Genomic DNA, 20,386 nt, shown 5'->3' on the forward strand with positions numbered 1-20,386 from the left:
ATGAATCTTATGAGAAGTTAGCATTAAAAAGGTCCTTGTAAAAACACAAGTAAAATGCAGTTTACCGTAACACAGATGAGTGTTCGCTGACAGAAAGACTTTTGCCTCCAGTGTTGTGCAGGACACTTGGCCTCTGCTGCACATTCTCCTGGGTACGAGGTGACACTGGGGAGTGCTGGTGGCTGTACGGCTGAGAAGCAGGTCTCACACTGCTGCTACTGCTCGCCAAGCTATGCTCTGTACCTGAGAACATCAATACAGCCTAATTAATTTCACAAATGCATGCAAAGTATCAACAACCTACATTTAAACTGCTAGTGTGTGACGTTAGGAGACCAAAATAATAAAACTGCAATCACGCCGCACCTGGTCGCCAGATGGGGGCGTGCTCTACATTTCCAAGAGACCCGCCCTTGTCTCTGTCACGCTCCCTGTCCCGGTCTCGTTCCCTGTCCCGGTCTCGTTCCCTTTCCCGGTCTCTCTCACGTTCTCTTTCGCGATCTCTCTCCCGGTCCCGTTCACGCTCCCTCTCTCTTTCCCGCTCTCTGTCTCTCTCCCGGTCCCGTTCTCTGTCACGTTCACGGTCTCGTTCACGCTCTGTAGATGAGGATGTGCCCTGCATCTTGTTTACATGTGAGGAGCCAACTGTAAAGAAAAAAACACAATTATGAAAACAGTAAGTGCAACTTTCAAATTTTTGGTGAGTTTGCTTGTGAGAACTAAAATGAACCTGGAGAGATGGGGGATGTGGCGTAAGGCCTGCCAGGGTAGGTGGTGCTTCCCCCAGGGATGTAGGTGATGCGATCCATCGGAGAGCCTGCTGTCCCTGCAGAGGGAGGGACCAGGACAGGTAAGTGTGGCACCTGAGAAAGATCGATGATTCCTAGGGGACAGAAAGAAGAGATGGGTAAAGGAAAATCTAATAGCTGTATGGGTCCAGATGTGTTTAAGTCTGGAGGACAACAGATAAATAATACATACTGCTGTCTCATACTGGTCCATATTGCAGAATCATTCAGTCATTAAGTTTGAGATTTGGAAGGGTTGAATAATAATGAGGGAAAACGTCCCAACAACATTGATGAAAAGCAACAAAATTATTAATTTTGAAAAATATAATAATGATAAAAAATAAAAATAAACTCTAACAACATAATCTCTTATTGACTCCAAGTGACCGCAAAGTTCAAGCAACATAGATGCATGTTAACTTTTATTTAATAGATAAATAGAAGATAAAAGCTTTGGCAAGTAACATGTATTTGATTCTCTTTAAAAAATACCACAGACAGTGATGGCAAGTCACATAATTCATGTTTCCTTTGTTCGCAGCTAGTTATCACCTTTAACTGCTGCTGGATGCAGAGCACCTGCTGATTGTCCACAGCCTATGTGCGTTAGAAAAGTGCAACTTTGCAGCTTCAGATAAAAATTAGATCCAAGATATACCAAGAGATTACGGAAATAGCAACATAATTAATGCATTCAAGGCTGTATCCTTTAAAGTTTACAACATTTGACAAAATATGATAATCAGCATTATTTTAAATGCATCACACATTTGAATTGCAGAGTGAGGTGTAAGGTTAAGTAGGCCACAAGCAGCACTGCAGTTCTTAATGTTTCACCTGACAGGCGATACTGTTGCTGAATGAAATGCAGGCAACATGAACCCTGCGGCTCTTAGAAAGCTATGTCTGTATGTGTAGCGAACTAACAATGTCTAAAACTGTGGGGTGAAGTCGGTTAGCCTTACCACGAGGGGCAGAGTAGGTCATAGAAAGGGCCTGGTCTCGTGGATTCAGGCCCCTCAGCAGGTCTGAGCGCTGGGCGGCCATGGCGGCGGCTGGTGGCCACTGGTGCATCTGCTGCGAGGTGATGTAGTCATTGAGAAGCGTCTGGCGGTTCTCCAGGGCAGCGGTGTCAGGAAAGCCCCGGATGAGGTAGGGGTAAGGATGAGGGTACGCTGGGTTGGGGGCGAGGTGGCGAGGCAAGTAATAGGCCGCTGTGGATGAAGAGAAGGAAATGTCTGTTCACATTGGACAAAATAACGTAAAATGATTTAAGGCAATAGAGCTGTTTTTACTTATTTGATTTGATGTGTTTCTCAGGCCTGTGTGGGTGTGTTATAATTAATCAACTGACGTATTCCTCCATTTACTGTTATATTTTACCTGTCCGACTGTTTTTAGATCAACTTAACACTGCAAAGGACTACGATGGTGATGGCGACTGGCAAGAGGATGAACTACAAACCATAATGTCCAATTCCAGATAACCAGACACAGTCATTACAATTGTATTTTCAAGTATTTTAATGGGAACTGCCGAATGCCACTTTGCAAAAGTTTAGCTAAGTTTGCAGTCTCGTTGCAATAAAAAGATCGGGTTTGATGCGAGGCTGTTGATGGACACTGCAGAACAGCGTCTGCCTTTATGATTATTATAGAACATGGATTTTGTTGACCTTGCATAACTCTCAGCCATGTTTCACCAAACTTTTACTGAGCAATGCTTCAATGAGGTCAGAATAACTGAAAAGACCTGTAAAGATGTGCAAGACCTTCAAGACCTTTACATTTCAGAGCACATAAAACAGATAAGAGTTTTATCTATGTTTTATTTACGTATTTTCTAGGTTTGCCTGTAACTGTACCTGGGTCAATTGGGATGCCTCTAGGCAGCTGTGCAGGATCAAAGGCTAAGGGAATTTGGCGGTACATATCTGCTCCGAGACCCTGCAGCAGACGCTCATAAGCCTGCTGATCAGGAACACCAGGGAGCGGTGATTTAGTGGCACTCATCTCTCTGGGAGTTGGTGTGGCTTTACGCTCCTGAGACGGATTCTTACTGGAGGCTGGAACAAGAAGAAGAAAACAAGAAACTCTTCAGTTTTTGGGATGAAGTATGTTATTATAGGATATTTCAGTGACAAACTTGTTTCAGAAACAAAAAAAAACTACTATTGATTGGGTAAGAAATAGTCACCATCATGCTGCCTTTGGCTTGCCTCCCTGGAGAGAGGGGAGCCACGATGGGAGGGTCCAGGGTACGCGGCCCTTAAGTTGCCTTTGTCGTCGTAGCCCACTGGGCTATGATGAGCCTTGCCTCCCTGCTCTGGCCCCAGTGTAAGAGGAGAAGAACGGGCTATAGGACTAGACGTACTGACCACCGCGCTGGGGCGCCCTTTCGGTGCCTCTTCATAGCGGCCCCTTTCAGCACGCATCTCCATGTGGGAGGGTGTGTTGTGGTAGGAACGTGGTGAACTGGCTATGATTGAGCGGACATCATGACGTTTCCCTGAACCACCTGATTCCTGTTTCATGGGTGTTCCCTGAAGAGAAGCACAACAGGAATTAATCAGTTAAATGCAGATAGAACCAAACACTAAGGGTGGGATAGGGCCTGCCTGTGTTGTAAGTGTGTGTATACCTGTACTATCATGCCTTCTTTGGCAGGCTCCCTGGGAATGAGGTGGATGGAGCGCCCAGCCTCCTTCACAGTGGGCACCATTGCCTCTCTGCCCTTCATTGGGTCAGAAAGAGAACCAGGTCCACGGGGTGGGGAGCCCTCTCTCTTCATCTGCTTGGGCTCCCTCCTGAGGTACCCATCCTGAGGGTCCAGATGACGAGGAATACCTGATATATGGGAATTTAGTTTTCACAATTTAGAAAAGTAGCGAGCTGAGAAATGGTGTAACAGATGGGACAGAAAGGCAGCATTACTGTCTCTGGGCAAGATGAGACAAGATGGTTATCTAACTTTTCTACTATCAGACAGATAAACAAGAATAATGACATGAAAGTACTAATGCCAGTGGGTAAGATCTGGTAAACAGGCACAATCTGTTACTTAAAAGGAAAAAAACTGTGCTCACTCAGCAAAGCTGCACAGAAAGATTATGTGTGCAGGCTGATGAGGTGAGAGCACAAAGAGTGTGTAGCTTCAGGAAAAACTCAGAAAGCAAACAGGGAGATATTAAACATCATTCTCTTGCAAGCAGATGTATTTACACTCGCCCAAATATTCAACCTGCTGCAATATCTTCATTCCTGTTGTCTTGATCTGTGTTATGTTATCCTACCTTGGGAGATGGAACCACGGATGTGATGAGCATCCTTGTAAGGTGTGTGGTGCGGACTGTCCCTATCATGAGGCATGGCTCGACCGATCAGACCTGAGGGAGAGCGGAGGGAGTAGTGAGATTCAAGACTACGCTAAATGATTTCATCAATGATTAGACATGAATGTGAATAAACAAGAGTCAGACAAGATTACATGCAGTAACCTTTAGTGAGATTGACAGAGGGTTAAATGGAGTTACCTTCACAGTTGGCAGCAGACAGAGAATCCCTCATCGGCAGTCCTCTGGAGATGCCACCCTCCATAGCGTCATAAGGACGCTTCAGGCCTAGAATTTCCCCAGGCTGCCCAGGACCTCTGCCATCATCTTTAGGAGTCTGAGAGGCGGAACCTACAGATAACCATATAATATAATTACATAAAAAGCCTCCCTTAGTTTAGGGATAACACTCAACGACATCAGACTATTTTTATGACTAACTCAAGATGCAGTAGAGTAGTTTCAATGTTCACTCAATTGACAACATTCCATTTGTTGAATTTTTTATTACAATATAAAAATAACAGTTGGCCATAACGTTTATTGTAGCCTAGCTGAAGTACTCACGTTCATATGTGAGGATGTGCCCGCTGATGCCCTCATACACCACATGTCCTTTAGACAGCGCCTCATCCCGCTCCCTCTCAGCTCGGCTGGCACTGTCCTCAGTGATCAGACGGTTAATGGTTCCCTTATACAGCACGTCAGCCGGTGTCCCCTGTGGTGATGAGAGGAGACGTTAGACCTGCATAAATCTGATCATGACTTTTATAAGACAGATTATGGCAACGACCTACATGAGACGGCCTTGACTACCAGGCAGGCACTGTTTATGAGCCTGGATTTCATCAAATCTAACAGTTTTCACAACCACGTTCACACGCCAAAGTCGAAAAAAAAAGAAAAAAAAGAAATAAAAATCAAGGCTCATGCTCAGAAAACCATATTGAACTCATCTCCTAAGGCAGCACCAGGATATGTAATGCTCCCAACAGGCTGCTGCTTTCTAACTAACTGCAAAGACAGCTGCAGAGGGAACACCAACAGAAATACCCACGTTCAAGTCAGGATCTGGTTACAGACACTGCTGAATGTACACTGGGACATTTTCTGCAATGTCAATGTGTTTACACTGAATAATCAGTTCTGTTATGAAGCCTTTTTTTTTGATAAAATCCCTATTGTGAAACTCGAAAGTGGATTTGAGACTTTTCAAAAACCACAAACGATACTGTGAGAACAGACTGCGCTGTACACTGTGTGTGTGTGTGTGTATATATATATATATATATATATATATAGTCCATTATAAAACTATATAACACAGCTGACAGACACAAAACTGAGTTACATACAGTAGATATATAGCTATATAAAAGACTATTATATATTTACTAGTTAATAAAAAAATTTGCTACACTCTGTTAAGGCTCTAAATAAATGACAGTAAATATAAAAATTAAAAAACAAACAGACCTTTCAAAACAGAATAGTACTCTCGAAAGATGTGTTGGTGCAACCATTTGACATCAGCAGATAATCGGCAGCTTTGTTAAAACTGAGTCACATGACTCATACCCTGAGCATGAGTCATATTTCTTCATCGCTCGGTGAAGATTTGAGTGCAGGGTGGATGGTTGAGAAGGAGACAGAGTAGAGCCCGAGATCAAATTTCTAGGGTTACAGCTTTTCCAAGAAGACACTGCTGAATGTTGGAGGCCAGACATTTTCCTGTGATGGAGGGGGTTTCCATTTACAGGGTCAGATGACACTGACCAAAGCAGTCCTCATCTACTCCTTAAGAAAGTGCACTATAAGGTGCATATATGTGGGTGCTAACATGTATCTATCATCCATCTAGCAAGCTGAACAACTGAGCCGTCTGTCTGCGAGAGGACTGATTATATCTTATAGCTTTGACCTTTTCCTTACAAACATGTCATGGTGGCTAACAGCTTCCTCAACACTATTGTCACCTGTATGCCAGAGGGATGTGATACTACAGTGAGCATATCAATGACTGGGTTCAGCCAGCGCCTAGAATAAATAGATAAATAAGAGAGGGGAACAGACGCAGTACAATGTGTACCTGTTGCTAGGGGGACAGGGCCACTCAGAGCTGTGGTTATGTCACAGCAGCAGGGAAATCCAGCAGCCACAGCACTTGGCCATGCCTCATGACCTCTCAACAGCTTTTCTGCTCTCTGTTTCATCATAAGTACACAAATCAAAGCCCAGTAACACGAGGGCTGCGATGATTGACGACAGCAGCTTTAAAAGAGTATGGGCAGGCGCCTAACCACAGCAGCGATATGGGAAAAACTACTATTAACCACCAGAAAAGGAGAGAGTAACTCAAAATAATGAGGGTGGCTTGTATTTGTACAAGCAATACACTGTAGGCTGCAATGAACCTTAACATCACGGTGGCCACACCCAACGCAGTGATAACAAACTCTACATATGGGAGATTCTGTTACAGTGAGAGTGAAAACAAAGCAGTAGGGGATTATCTGTAGATAACGCCAGTTTTCCACTATCAATGTTGTTATGACGAGCAAAGAGAGAGAGGAAAAAACTGTATGTCCGCGTTAAGAAGAACCAAGAACCTGGATTCACAGTATTTTGCTGGTGTGAGCTCACCTGAGTAATGGAGCCCCCTCGGCAGGAGATCGCGGAATCTGGATGCATTCTGGTCCCTGGGATGCCCTTTGTGATACTGCCCCCCTGAACAGCTGGAATAGAGCCTGTATTGATAGTGAGAAAGACATTTATGTCACTATGAGCCAAAGTGTAAGGCAGTATGGTATGGAAAACTATGTAAACAATCATTGGGAGTTAAGGTTTGTTAAACAGGTCGGATAAAAAGCCTACAGCTTCAACCAAAGCTAAGGTGAAAGGTTGTTGTTTATTCACTGTTTTGTTATATCTATGATTCAAATTTTCTATATCAGATTTTGCAACGTTTTACACATTCACTTTAAAAAGGACAACAGAAATGTTGAGGCACCACTGGCAGTAATTAGAGCTTTGAATCTTCTTGAGTATACAGTATGAGTACCAGCTTTGCACGCATGGATTTAAGCACTTCCTCTCATTCTTCACATCCTCTCAAGCTCTGTCAGATTAGATGAGCTTCAATAAACTCCACTCCCCACTGACTCCCTATGAGACTTAAGTATGGGTCACTAATGTACATTCAGAGACTTGTCCTTAAGTCACTCCATGTGGTCCTCACTGTGTCCCTCAGGTCACTGTCCTGCTGAGGTGGTAAATCTTTTCAGCATGACAGTGCTCAATAAAACATTTGGAATAGCTTGATTTTTCAAGGGTGTGTGGCATCTTCATTAATGACAAAAATGCAGTTGGTTTTAAAACAACCAAACTCACAAAAAGTGAGTCTGAATATTAACACTGGTGTCAATCTTTACCTACTAACACAGCACAAAGAAAAACGTAGACGTAAAGCACTAACCCTATTTTACCGTATAGGGGAATTAAATAAAGGAAAAGAAAGGGGAAGACATGCACCTCGTCCTGAAGCACTGTCGTGAGGTGTGCCCTGGGTCGACAGGTTGTCAGCTTGGGAGGATGAGCTGCGAGGGGACAACTGTTCCTGCTTTACCATGGGGTAAGAACCTGCTGCATAGTGAATGACACAGAGACAATAATGAGACAGATGTGTTACTATGTTGATGCAACAGATGATCAGGCTTCATTTGTTGGCAACTTAGGCCTCATCTATACTACTGCGGATCATTTCTGTATTTAAAAAAAGCTATCCACACGACCTTCGTTTAAAAAAAAAAAAAAATATTCTGTCTGGACGAGAACACAAAAACAACTACAATAGCTCACACAAGCCTGCCGGGCCAGTAGGTGGTAATAAAGTCTACATCAACTATCCGTCAAACACCAGAGAAGAAAGATGTTGTCTAGGTAATATATGCTAAAGGCAGTGATGTTAAATTCAGCTGCAAACTTGTACTTCTACTAGCAGTGCTAACCAAACGTAAAGAAACTGGTATATAGCCGCCATTGTTGTTTTTAGAGCATTTACATTACACAAAGCCACGTGCATGAGGTAAGCTGTGACATCATTGGTTTCAGTGTATCTGCGTGTGAACATGTAAAATTGAGCATTTGGGAAACAGAGTTTTTGAAAATCTGCACTTTGGAAGGTGTTTGCATAAATCTCCTTTTTAGTGACTTAAAACGCAGTTAGCGTGTGGACGAGAGGCTCAAACTCAGAGGAAAAAGTTTGTTTTGCAAATGTGCGCATTACTGTGGACAGGGTGTTAGAAAACAGAAAAACGTGAAGTGCACGAGACAGTTTCACTCACCCACTTTCCTTTGATCCATCCAAGACAACCCCATCTGTGTGGGGGGCATCTTCCCGTGGTCCAACCCATGAGCTGGGCTGTGCAACTGCACTGGGGTGCCCTGAACAAACAAGGTGGTATTTTTTGACAGAGAATATGTTCGATTCATTCACAGTATATTTCATGTAGCAAATATTCAAAGGTGCCAATCAGAGTATATTAAAGAAAATAACACAATTTTCAATTTCTATGATGTTTTTGGGGCCAACAGACTATGTCAAAGCCCCAGTTTTCATTTGTGTGCTGCTATACCTGTGTGATGGAGCCTCCTGGCTTGGTGGAGGAAATGAGAGGTGGTGGGTCTGGCATAGTGAGGGGTCTCACTGCTGCCAGCCTCCCACCGTCCTGTGGCAGACCAGGGAGGGAACTGTGGCCCGCTTGCTGGAACGCTGGAAAGCAGGAGGCATTATGGGCTTGAGATCTGAATGTCAGATTTTTGGCTTGAGTTGTTTCTTGAGGCATTTCAGCATCAAGATGCAGAGGTTTTGTTCAAAGTTCCCATAACATGATAAACATATTAAAATTTAGGCTTGTTAATAACATAAAAAACAGGACAGAACAGAGTGGAGGACTCACAGTTGAAGTGGAGCAAATGCTGGTCATGGCTGATCTTGGCTATGTCTCGTGGGGACATGGGGTAGGGGGAGAGAACTGGGCGACCCAAGCTAGAGGTTCTTAGATCGTCTGGGCCCAGTGCCTGCTTCTTGGCTTCGCTGTGTGGAGACAAGGCCCGGGACTTTTCTGAAACAAAGACGACACAAACAGTCAGGACCGAAACACAGCACTCAACCAGACCTCAACTAATCCAAGAAACTGTCCTTTTTGCCACTGCTACTTCACTGTTGTCAACATCATTGACACTGTCATGGTCATGAGCACACAAAAACCCTTCACGCCACCTCCCAGCCAGGGTGACTCACCACTGAATTAATTTGTTAACATACACAACAACCCACTGAAAATATTTAGTACACACAGTAAAATCCAGCAGAGGAGGTGATTGCACTGTAGTGTGCTAAAGGTGTAATTAGGAAGGAATAGGGGGAGAAGGCAAGGGGTGAACCTACTTAATCCCTGCAGGAGGGTCAGTAACCACCTCTCGTTGCCTTCCAGGTCTGAAGGGACACAAACACACCACAGATCATCGCATCCTCACAGAATTTATCTCTCTTCCCCAAAAACATGCTCTAACCTCATCAACCCTTTTACTGGTATTACCACAGGATGTGAATTTAGTATTCACAAGCAGGGAAGTCCTAATAAATAGTAGCTTGAAAATATGTCTACACCTGCATCTGTGGCAGGTGTAAAGTGCTTTTTAAGTCTCATTTCTAATAAGTCATTAAAAGCGTGGCTGTCTGATCAAAGTCTTCCCAGCTGGCGTGCCCACTTGGTTATAAAAGACCCGTCTTGACTGTAGCTAAAAGTCTTAAACTTGCGCTCTCAGACACTCACATTCCACAAGCTCGCAGTAAGGGCAGTGAACTGGACTATATTCCCTTCTGGGTCAGTTGCAATACCACATCATTTATCAGTTTCCTCTCCCTGTCCCAGAAACACTTGAATACCCTAAACACTAGAGAACACAGACTCAAGGTTAGAGCATGTAGCAAGGACCAAGTAAGTAAAACTAGACCAAATGCAGAATTTTCTTCCTTATCATTTCCTTACTCATAGTGTTAATCTGGCTTCCATGAATCCATTTATGCCACAGTTTAAAAGGGACAATTTCAGAAATGTGCCATGGTACGTGGGATGGAAGGTCATCTCGACAGGGTGTGAAGCAAATGCTGGAAATCGTGAGAGGGGTTTCTACACGTGTAACTTAAGCAGCTGAGTTCATTGACAGTAAAAGCAGTTTTCTGTCATGATGGAGGTTCGTACCATCCTTGTCGCTGGAGGGGCTGCGTGGACGAACACGAGGGCTGCTGCTGTGAAGAGCCTCCCTGTCTCTCTCTGCCTGTGAGCTGTACAGTTGCTGTTTGCATGGCTGGCCTAAAAGCTGCTGCTGCTGTTGTTGCTGTTTGACCTCCTGGGAGGACTCCCCATGAGCCATGGTGATCTGCTGTTGGTATAGTGCCAGGGCGTGGGGGGGCAGCAATGCCTTGGCACTCCGCTGAATGCCCAGCATGGAGGCTTCTGGCATCTATACACAGGATGAGAGGTGAAGAAAAAATTAAGGTTACATATACACCACACCTCCAACACAAGATCACTCCTATCTGGCATTTGACACATGGTTCGCCACAAGCAGCATCGGACAACCATGGTCGCTTAAAAAACGTCTCTTATTTCTTGGTAAGCTAAAGTTTCTAATGTCCGGCATCTAATTTCTTCTCCACAAAGCGCGATCTATCCCATCATCCTCCATCTGGCGATTATCTTTTACAAATATGACTGGACAATTTCACGTGCAATACTGTTATCTCTGTGAGCAGAGCAATAGGGATAGCACTGAAACCACTGAAATTATAGTGTTCCGTGTGCGTGTGTGTGTGTGTGTGTGTGTGTGTGTGTGTGTGTGTGTGTGTGTGTGTGTGTGTGTGTGTGTGTGTGTGTGTGTGTGTGTGTGTGTGTGTGTGTGTGTAACCTGAACAAATCAGATTTTGGTTACAAAACACTATCTGGGTCAAAGGCGCCTTTCAGGCCACGAAGTGGAGGTGTTCTTCTCCCAACTGTACGTGATGAGTGACAAAAATGAAAAATACACATAATAAGACTCACAATAGGTGGTATAGCAGCCGCCCTCTGTTTGAGCTGCTTCAGGTCCAAGGGCTTCTGCAGCGGGGAGGATATGACCCCATCGTGAGTATAGTTCAGTAGGCTCGGCCGTGGAGAAGTCATTCTGCACACAGAGGCACATAAACGTTAGTGGATGTGACGAGGATGCTGAGGGTAAAGGTTGCATACTTATATATTTAGTGTTTCTGCCCACGTAAGTATTTCCCTGTAACTATAACATGGCCACAAACTTCTTTCTGTCATATGATTTGCCCACTTGAACCCTATTTAAACAATCCATGAGAAAAAAAGAATTATTAAAGACCATTAAAAAGAGCAGAGGTTCTGACTGTGTTTCCAACCCACATGTCTGCCTACCCATTCCCCACAGGAGACACAGGCACATTCACAAATCCTTAGGGGGGGACTCAGAAATATATGGTATGTGTGTGTGTGATGGATGTAGGATGTGCGTTGAGTGAGCCTGACACTGTGGAAAAGAATTAGTAAAAATCCATAACCATGTCTCGCACATCTGTCGAAAGCAAACAGAATTCTCTGAATCACAGACGGACACGCGCTTTGATGCGCAACAGCACAAAAGTGTGTAGCCCTGCACACGCACGCGCACACATACACACTTACTCTCTTTGTTTGCTTTGGCAGAGAGGGAAGCGTTTCCCTCAGCTCTGCCAGTACATGCAGTCTGCTGTCATGGAAAAAATTGAACAAATACCGTGCAAACAAAACTAATCACTCCTCCCACGCACTCTGACACCCATTTCTTGTGGCCTCATTCACAGACATATACTTATATATTCTCAATATAGATTCTCATTCATACAAAATGAAAATAAAATCTCTGGTTGATAGAAAAGAGCAACCTGTGGCGTACATAAAAGTAGCTTGCCAAATATGGCTTCACTGCTGTACAGTGTAGCTAGGCAACTAATAACACTTCAAAACCCTCGCTACTGTGGTAGACCAGAGAAGTAGGACACCTAGAAATCCACTGCTCAAAAACCAGAGGCCCTCTGGCATTAATAATCTCAACCAGGCCCGATGATGTCATAGATAAAACCAAACAGGAAAGAGATTTTGTGACATGTTTATTTAAATGGATGTAAAATAAATATCTAATTTTCACTTTGCCTCTTGCTGAGAGTTTTTACCTGTTCTTATCTGTGTTGTCTGTCTCCTCCATTTCATCAGCGCTGCAAGTGGCACTAGAGTCACTGTCGCCATGGGAGCCAGTTTTGGTCCCATGATCCCTCTTGGAGCTCCTGGTGGAGCTTTTGACTTCCTCTGTCTCTGCAGCAGGAGGTTTTTTATCTGTAGCATCACTGGGTGCTGCAGGCTGCAGCTGTTCTTTGTTGGACTCCCCCGTCTCAGTCTTTATCTCCTGCTTGATGACCGAGTCTGAATCTTCTCGGACTGGATTTTTGTCGTCCCCTGCCTGGCCCATGTCTGATCCGGAGGCCTCCTTATCCCCGGAGTTGGAGCCGGCCTTCGACCTGCTTGAGCCTTCCTCTTTGACCTTGCTGTCCTCTGACGAGTGTGGCGAGGGCAAGCTCTCGGTGTCAGAGCTGTTGTTGGCTCCACCTAGCAGGGACAGAGAACAAAGGGGAAGACAGATAAGACATGGACACTGGGTTTATAATCTAAATCATGTTATATCTCCTTGTCATTTTTCCCGCTAGTGGCAGATTCTTTACAGTGCCAGTCTTCTGCCTAATCAAGTTTCAGTGTACAATAAGGAGGAACACAAAACCACAGGGATGACGAAATGAATCCCCCGAGGCTTCAACATTCTATTGTGGAAGTATAGTCTACACAGTATACTTCAATCAGCAGACTACAGCAGGATTTTTCAAGATTCTTTTATGGATGTCACTTCTGATTATTATTCTTCAAGCTAACAGGAACTAGTCAAAGAGTTTTACTCTGACATGCCATTATATGCACTCAGTGACCACTTATCCCTGTACAATGTAATGCAATCCAATATGGCAGCTCGGTTATAAATTCTAACTATACATAGTTTATAATGTTCCAATACTGTAATTGCGATTATGTGTATTATTGAGGTTGTTATTTTGAGGGGTGCCAAAATCAACTGAAATATGAAACAGTCCAGAACAACACTACTAACTATGACCTTAATAATAAACAGTTGCACACTTGCCAAACACTGGCCAATAGTAGCTTCTTAAAAGCTTAGAATTTGTCACGGAGATGTCATATAATGTATAAGTGTACCTAATAAAGCTTTCAGTGAGTCTAGCTATTCATTTAAAACCTTAAGTTTTGCTTTACTCAGTACAGGTTACGGCAGATTTAAACAAGTTAAATTAAAACACCTTTAGAGACCCCTTTAAGAGGGGTCTCTAAAGGTGTGATAAATTCAGTGATAAATTCAGACCAGTTATCAGTTCCTTGTTGGTCTTATTTGCATTTGTATTACAGCGTATATTTGAGAGAGAACTACTACATACTGAGACATTACAAACTATGCATGCTGCTATAACAGAAAATGAATTTTAAAGCATGACGGACGTAGCATTAAATGAATATGGATATAATTAAAACATACCTAAACATATTTAGAAATTAGTATGTAATATGTTGACATATTTAAGACTTTTTAAGGTTTGAATTTCACATTACTGAATTTTAGACTTTTTGAGACCCCGCAGAAACCCTGTCAGTATATTTGACTGAAGAATAGATCCACAGAAACAATCATGATATTGAGCATATTACATTATTAAATCCTGATGCACAACTGTATTTTATGACCAATTTACACACAAATGTAAAATGTAAAATGTAACCTCATAAAACAACTGTAAATGACTCATAATACCCAAAGTCATCAATCAATAGATGCAGGTACAATAGAAGCTTTGATTTATAGTGTTTTGTTTTGGTGTGGCGTGTGTGGCTCTTGTGAGTGTTGTACCCTCTCCATCTTCAGGGGCCTCGTCTTCATTGCCGCTGGCTCCTGAACCCTCCATCTCCTCCTCTTCTGCTGTATACGGGGCACTAGCCTCCTCATTCTGCAGGGCTTTGCCCCTTCGTCGGGCCTTTCGCTCTTTCTCCTGGGTCAAAACAAACGCACACTAAATAAAACAGCCCACTGATCTTCAGAGGAAAACCAGAAAAAAAACTCTTAGCTTGATTGTGCACCAACAACTTCACATGATCAGCATCACGTAGTGCAAATATGGCTCAGAAACCTTCACTTACCGATTTCATTTTATGCTGCTGCAGAATCTCATCCAGTTTCTGCCTCTTCTTGTAATTGAAATAGAAGTTCTTGCACTGTGACACGGTTTTAGATCCCACCATCTTGGCGATGGCGGACCAATTCCTACCATACTGGAGAAGGCCTGGAAGTAACAGATGGACGGGCAGAAGGATTAAGATGGTACAGGAACAAAGACACTCAGACAGAGATGACATGTATCGGTTTTATGCTTACATCTCCTCTCTGTGTCAAAATAATATTTTCTATAAAGTTGTAAAACAGCAATGTAAGCTTGGTGAAGCGCAAGACTTATTTAGGTTTCTGCTCTATAGAGAATATCTCCGACCACAATCTGTTTGAGTGCACAGTCTAGAAGATTATCCATGGTAAACCAACAGCCACACACATCTGACTCTATACAGCTGTCAAACCCATAGCACAGAAGAAGAGATCGAGAGAGTGAGAACGAGGGGAGTCGGGGTGTGGTGGCTGACCCGTCATACCAATGACATCACTAACTCTTCCCACTGGGGTCACTCTGTGTCATACCGTAGCTGACTTTTATGTGACCCAGTTCTAAGAAACCCTGGTCCTTTACTCAGTCAACCACATGATTTTGCCTTACACAAGAGTCTACAGGCACCCGCTGGGCCAGAGCTGTGATAGATCAACCTGTCACGCAGTGTGCACACACACACCGACACACACAGGCACAAACCGTTTAGTGTAGGTGTACTAAAAGAAGACATGTAGAGAGCATTGACTCTGTAAGTGAGTCAAAAAGACAGGTAGCGTAGAATTTACCTCCCTCCTAGAGTCTGCTGTTAGCTAAAGGCAGCTCATTAACAGTGTGTGCTGTAAGAGGCTTAAGCTTACACCACCCACTTGTTTCCTGTGCCAGCCTGACAGGTCCTGGCAACAGGACAGCCGCTCGAAGGGGATGGGGGGGGAGGGGTTGGGAGGGTGTTATTAACAGGCACAGAGCCAACACCTCCTGGGATAACCTTGGACATAGGTCTCTGCATCTCATCGCTTAATGGTGGCAGTAGGACAACTACAACTCCAAGCCAGAGGAGAGGAAAGGACAGCTGTTTACAGCCCCGCCATTTCAAGGATCATATTAATCGGAAAGATTAACTGCGATACTGACGCTTGATTGAATAATGGAAGTAATAAGTTATAGCTGCAATAAAATCTGGTCTATTAATTGTTTACAAGTTTATTTTCCAGGATATCATTCACAGGACTTTATTTATTTATCTGTACATAGATCCTCATGGGGTAAACAAGATATGAAGATATAAACATGTCACCCCAAATGTGATTGAAAAAGAAAGAAAAAGTTGAATATCCCAAAAACTGTCATTATGATAACTTCAGTTCATTATTTATTTGACTAAATTAAGTAAAATACGACCCACTGCCATTAACAACTATTGATATAAAGATACTTTTGCATCTAGAAAAGCCGTGCATCATCTAGCAAATGTGTGAAGTATTATATTCACAGTCACTCTGAGAATGTATTAATAACAAGCAAAGGTGATCTTCAAGTCTGAGCTGCTAGCGTCTAAAAGCTGCTGGACACCTACAACCTGTCAAGTGTTAAAGTGGAAGAGAGTTTTCAGCTGAAATATTCATCACTTGCACTAAAGGCATAGCTAGGGGAGCTTCTCCAAGAAAGACAAGAGGAACAGTTGGCCTGACTCATTCCAAGAGTGAGTGAGACACGTGATCGACACCTATCAGGCGCCGTTAGACGCCCTCCAACCGGCCAGAGTACACACCAATGTGCCAATGTGCACAACCATGTGCTCGGATGAACAAAGACACAAACAGTGTCGTCGTGTCACACATATTCAAACCACTCAGGCCAACACTGCACCCAGTGAACTTAAAGCAATAACAGTGCAATTCATTTACAGAAAGTCAAAGGTCACATTGTTATGACCTCTGGCTATATCCAGTTTATTCCACAGTAAGCACCTACTTAGAGCACAATCCGAAGAAGCAGCTCTGGTTGACTCAGGGCCTTAGTCGCTGGAGCAACACACATGGAACAACCATCCAATCGGTGGCAGCAATATTGAAGCAGGTGGTAGCCTCACACCCAATCAAGTTGCTGCATATCCATTAGCTCCTCCCAGAGAAAGTACAATCAGCACCTGGTGCAGCCAGAAAGTGGTTCTTCCTGTCTGTCACATGCCTGTCACTCCGGTCGTCGTCTCATGGCCCTGCAGTTGAAAACCCTATCAGACTGTCTGATCTCTGGAGGGCCAGCCGGGAAGCTCTTCGGGGCTGGGCCTTCCGATCCAGAGTAGAGGAGATGAAAACAGCTCAGTCTCGGCGCTCTTCCTGCCAGCTGGCTTGATACTTGAGCCGGTGTCGGGTTGACGTGTTCCAAAACAGCACATGCTCCTGGCCTCTCCCCTCCTTTTTCCTCTCACTTTGTCCTGCCTGCGCTTCGGTGAATATTGGTGTGTTCTTCTCTGCCGTGTCTCTCCCCAATGGCGGTCGTCTGGGAAGACTTCCACAGGAAAGTGGGACTGTGGGGCGGTGCTATGTACTCAGCCTTTCTCTCCCCTCATCTGATCTCTCCTCTATCTCTCTTTTTTTTCCCTCCCTCCCTCTCTCATTCGGTCTGTCCCTCCCCCTACCTCCCTCTGCCAGCAGGCACAGCGGCACGCACGCACACACACGCACACACAAACGCATGAGTGAGTACACACTCACTTGAACCCTCTCTCTCTCTCCCTCTCTCTCTCCCTCTCTCTCTCCCCCTCTCTCTCTCTCTCCCCGTCTCTCTTGTTAATACTAAAGCACACAGGCACAAACACACACTCAGGCAGTCCAAGAGTAAACAGAGAGCAGAAAAAGAGAGAGAGAGGAAAGAGAGAGAGAGAGAGAGAGGGCAAAGCATAGCAGAGCCACTGAGCTAAAGAGACAATAGAGAAAGAGAGAGGATACAGAAGTGGAGACTGCAAAGAGAGAAGAGAGGGGGAAGAGAGGAGGGGAGGAGAGGGAGTTGATGTTGATACCATGAGAAAGCATAAAGGCTTTCACATTTTTCCTGACTGACCTGCTTTTCATCTTGAATGTGACCTCTCACCAGTCTATAACAGCACAGAGTGATGGGAGAGAGAAAGTGCGAGAGGGAAAAGAGCCGCTTGCCAAATCTTCCACAGCTCTTGCCAATCTGGGCTGCCGCCATCTCCCATCCAAGAGAGACGGAGACAGAGCGGAAGGCAGAGATAGAGCAACAGTGGAGGAAAAAAGAGAGGAAAAGATAATATGGTATACTCTCCTTGCTGCTCCTTTAAATGGGCTCTTCCAGCAAGCAGAGCAGGGGCTGTTATCCAGCTGCCTGCAAAGCCTGCCAGATTAGTGCACTTACATAAACGTCAGCCAAGAACAGTGCACATGCAAACACACACAGCTCGGACCAAGAGCACACAGACACAACCTTTGCTACACACACATGGGCAGACAGAGCTGGTGGGTTAATGAGAGAGACTTTACAAAGATTGGCTGTCCCTTATTTGAGGTACCACTCTTTTAAGAGCAGAGAAGACAAGAGTGATCTTTGCCACACTCGAAGGTAGCGCCGACTGGTGCTGCCTTGCTGGAGTGCCGCTGTCCAGCCAGTCACTATTGATGCCATTATTCAGATCTGTTTATTTCCAGGGGATAAACACACTAGCATCAAGACACCGAAGCCTCTTTAAAGCATATAGATATCAAGCACCTGTAAGTGAGAGCACACTGACAAGCTGATCCAGTTCTGTAAGGAAAAGCATGGCTGTGGTTCGGATCTTGGAGGAGTTCAGTTGTTGGAAGGGGAATCCCTTTGAGCAGGTGTGGGGGTGGTTGTTAGCGCCGATGAGAAAGAGCACCTCCTCCTCTTCGGCCCTTGGTGCTGTAGCTGGGTTGTGTGGTTGTGGTTACATAAGCGCTTCATAGAAGCCCTGCTTCCACCAAGCTGTCAGGCTAATCCTCTGGGATGGAGCCCCCCTCAACTAATCCCACTGCAGGAGAATGGAACTGTAGACATTAACCAGGATTACTGCACAAGACCATGTTCGAGCCAGGCCAGCGCCAGTTATCACAAAATAACCTATTAACAGACAAACACACCTGCATACACATACTTCAAATTGCAGGAGACACCACACACACAGCGACATACAGCTCAAGATAGATGTGACAACTCCTCTAAACCAAAATGGTTTCAATGTTGTATTTAAGCTGCTGATAGTTGGTTGCAAGAGGCACTGCATCTGCTGTTGATTACGAGGAAGGACAGGTTAAATTTGTCAGAAGCAGAAGTGAGAGTCACACAAAGCATGATGACACATCATGTAGAAATGGCCACAAAGTAGCCGCATTGTAGTGAAATTGTTGTCGAGTCATGTGCAGAGCAAGACTTCACATTAGAAGAAGCAGCACTCAGACACCTAAGCCCTAGATTTAAAAAATATCCATAAAAAGATGCATTAAATACATGAATCGGGCTGAGTTTTGTTAATGTGAGGAGTCAAAAGTAAGGGTATCAATATAAACATGACTGACTTCAGCGGCTATCACATTTTCTTGAAACATACACCACGTTCAACATCTGTCTATTTTTTTTTTTTAAATACCCCAACAGATGAGAAGCAGACTGTATGTCTGGTGTAACACATCAGTGGGGAATCCCTATCAACAGAGTAGTACAAATTAGAAACCACAGAGGGTGAAGGAGCTCATTCAGTTTGCCACTGAGATTCACGCACTGCACGCAACAAACACTGTCAGACGCATTCACGCGGAGAACTGGTGCAAGGAAAATGGGCAGAATGTCAGCAGCCTCTGAGAATAGGCTTCTGGGTAATCTTCAGTCAGAGACAATAAACAAGCTAGGCTAATGACTGCTGCATTTGCTGGCTGATAAGAGGCAGACTTTACAGCCTCTCTGATAAAAAAAGACAGGCTGCCTTGACCCAGAGAGACAGGGAAATGGCTCCAAAGAGCAAAAGACCCAGTCCAGGCAGACTGACGCACGCACGCACACACACACGCATGCACAAACACATGCATAGACACAACCGAGCAGCACGTGGCAGCCGCTGCCTCACAAACAGGAAGTCACAGCCGCATCACTTGTCTATGCTATCGAAAGAACAGCCCTTGATCCGCTGCTGATAGTCTTTTCTTTGATGGATTATTATGCGAGTAACTGTGATGAAGTTACATTTCACAGGCAGAAGAAATGTTTATCTTATTACCCTTTTTGGCAGTTTCCATCTCTTCTTCAGTCCAGCGAGAGCTCTCATTCATCTCCAGATTGGCTGTAATAATAAAAAAAAAAATAGAAGTCAGAGAAGGCGGGCAGAGGGGGGGGTGGGTGGGCAGTTGTCACAAAGTCAGTTAGGGAGTGACTGACAAGAGGAAGGGAAATAGAGAGAGAAATAAGAGAAGAAAAGAAAAGAATAAGTAAGAGGGGGCAGGGTGGCTTGTGCTGCTTGCCAAGGAGACACTGCAGCGTGGGTCGCTAGGGACTGTTTGTTTTAGGTGGAGGAAGCAGGAAATCCAAGGAGAGAAGTCAGTTAATGATTATAGACATAACAACTGGCTTCTTTCCCTGCATAAACCACAAGCGGGGCCGACCCTGGCCATGCGCAGCAGACAGCGGAGCAGGGGCCTCTGCTCATGCGTCCAAACAGTGGCGGAGGGGGGGCTTCTGCTTATGAGATTCTCTACAGCCCAAGTCACCTGGGGATTCCCACTAACTAAAACCTGTGCTGCAAGGGCGACTACAGCATATAACAACTACAAAACTGCTGAATAATCAAAAATTGCTTATAGCCTGCAGCAAGAGTGTTTGTGTGTACATGGCTGACTTGCCACCAGTGAGGAAACAAAGAGCTAGGT

At 44.4% G+C, this 20,386-nt stretch overlaps 1 protein-coding gene across 10 annotated transcripts in view; it reads right to left on the reverse strand.

Annotated features, from left to right (window-relative positions):
• Positions 1–20,386, reverse strand: part of ncor2 (nuclear receptor corepressor 2) — an 88,627-nt gene that overhangs the window by 11,549 nt on the left and 56,692 nt on the right. For 4 of the 10 annotated variants that reach the window (XM_035165624.2, XM_047341159.1, XM_035165627.2 and 1 more), the window contains exons 17-38: positions 19,741–19,803; positions 14,476–14,618; positions 14,189–14,327; positions 12,399–12,828; positions 11,230–11,350; positions 10,390–10,651; positions 9,573–9,620; positions 9,082–9,246; positions 8,758–8,894; positions 8,467–8,566; positions 7,655–7,765; positions 6,767–6,870; positions 4,691–4,841; positions 4,325–4,474; positions 4,085–4,177; positions 3,433–3,638; positions 2,989–3,334; positions 2,657–2,857; positions 1,757–2,005; positions 731–883; positions 367–645; positions 66–243 (exon numbers count right to left, since the gene is read on the reverse strand). In XM_035165624.2, the coding sequence (XP_035021515.1) occupies positions 66–243; positions 367–645; positions 731–883; positions 1,757–2,005; positions 2,657–2,857; positions 2,989–3,334; positions 3,433–3,638; positions 4,085–4,177; positions 4,325–4,474; positions 4,691–4,841; positions 6,767–6,870; positions 7,655–7,765; positions 8,467–8,566; positions 8,758–8,894; positions 9,082–9,246; positions 9,573–9,620; positions 10,390–10,651; positions 11,230–11,350; positions 12,399–12,828; positions 14,189–14,327; positions 14,476–14,618; positions 19,741–19,803 (3,829 nt within the window). The remainder of the gene's footprint in view (positions 1–65; positions 244–366; positions 646–730; positions 884–1,756; positions 2,006–2,656; positions 2,858–2,988; positions 3,335–3,432; positions 3,639–4,084; positions 4,178–4,324; positions 4,475–4,690; positions 4,842–6,766; positions 6,871–7,654; positions 7,766–8,466; positions 8,567–8,757; positions 8,895–9,081; positions 9,247–9,572; positions 9,621–10,389; positions 10,652–11,229; positions 11,351–12,398; positions 12,829–14,188; positions 14,328–14,475; positions 14,619–19,740; positions 19,804–20,386) is intronic. The other 6 variants (XM_035165628.2, XM_047341160.1, XM_047341158.1 and 3 more) reach the window with 3 other exon arrangements.

The sequence above is a fragment of the Hippoglossus stenolepis genome, chromosome 9 (assembly GCF_022539355.2).
Source record: "Hippoglossus stenolepis isolate QCI-W04-F060 chromosome 9, HSTE1.2, whole genome shotgun sequence".
Classification (NCBI taxonomy): domain Eukaryota; kingdom Metazoa; phylum Chordata; class Actinopteri; order Pleuronectiformes; family Pleuronectidae; genus Hippoglossus; species Hippoglossus stenolepis.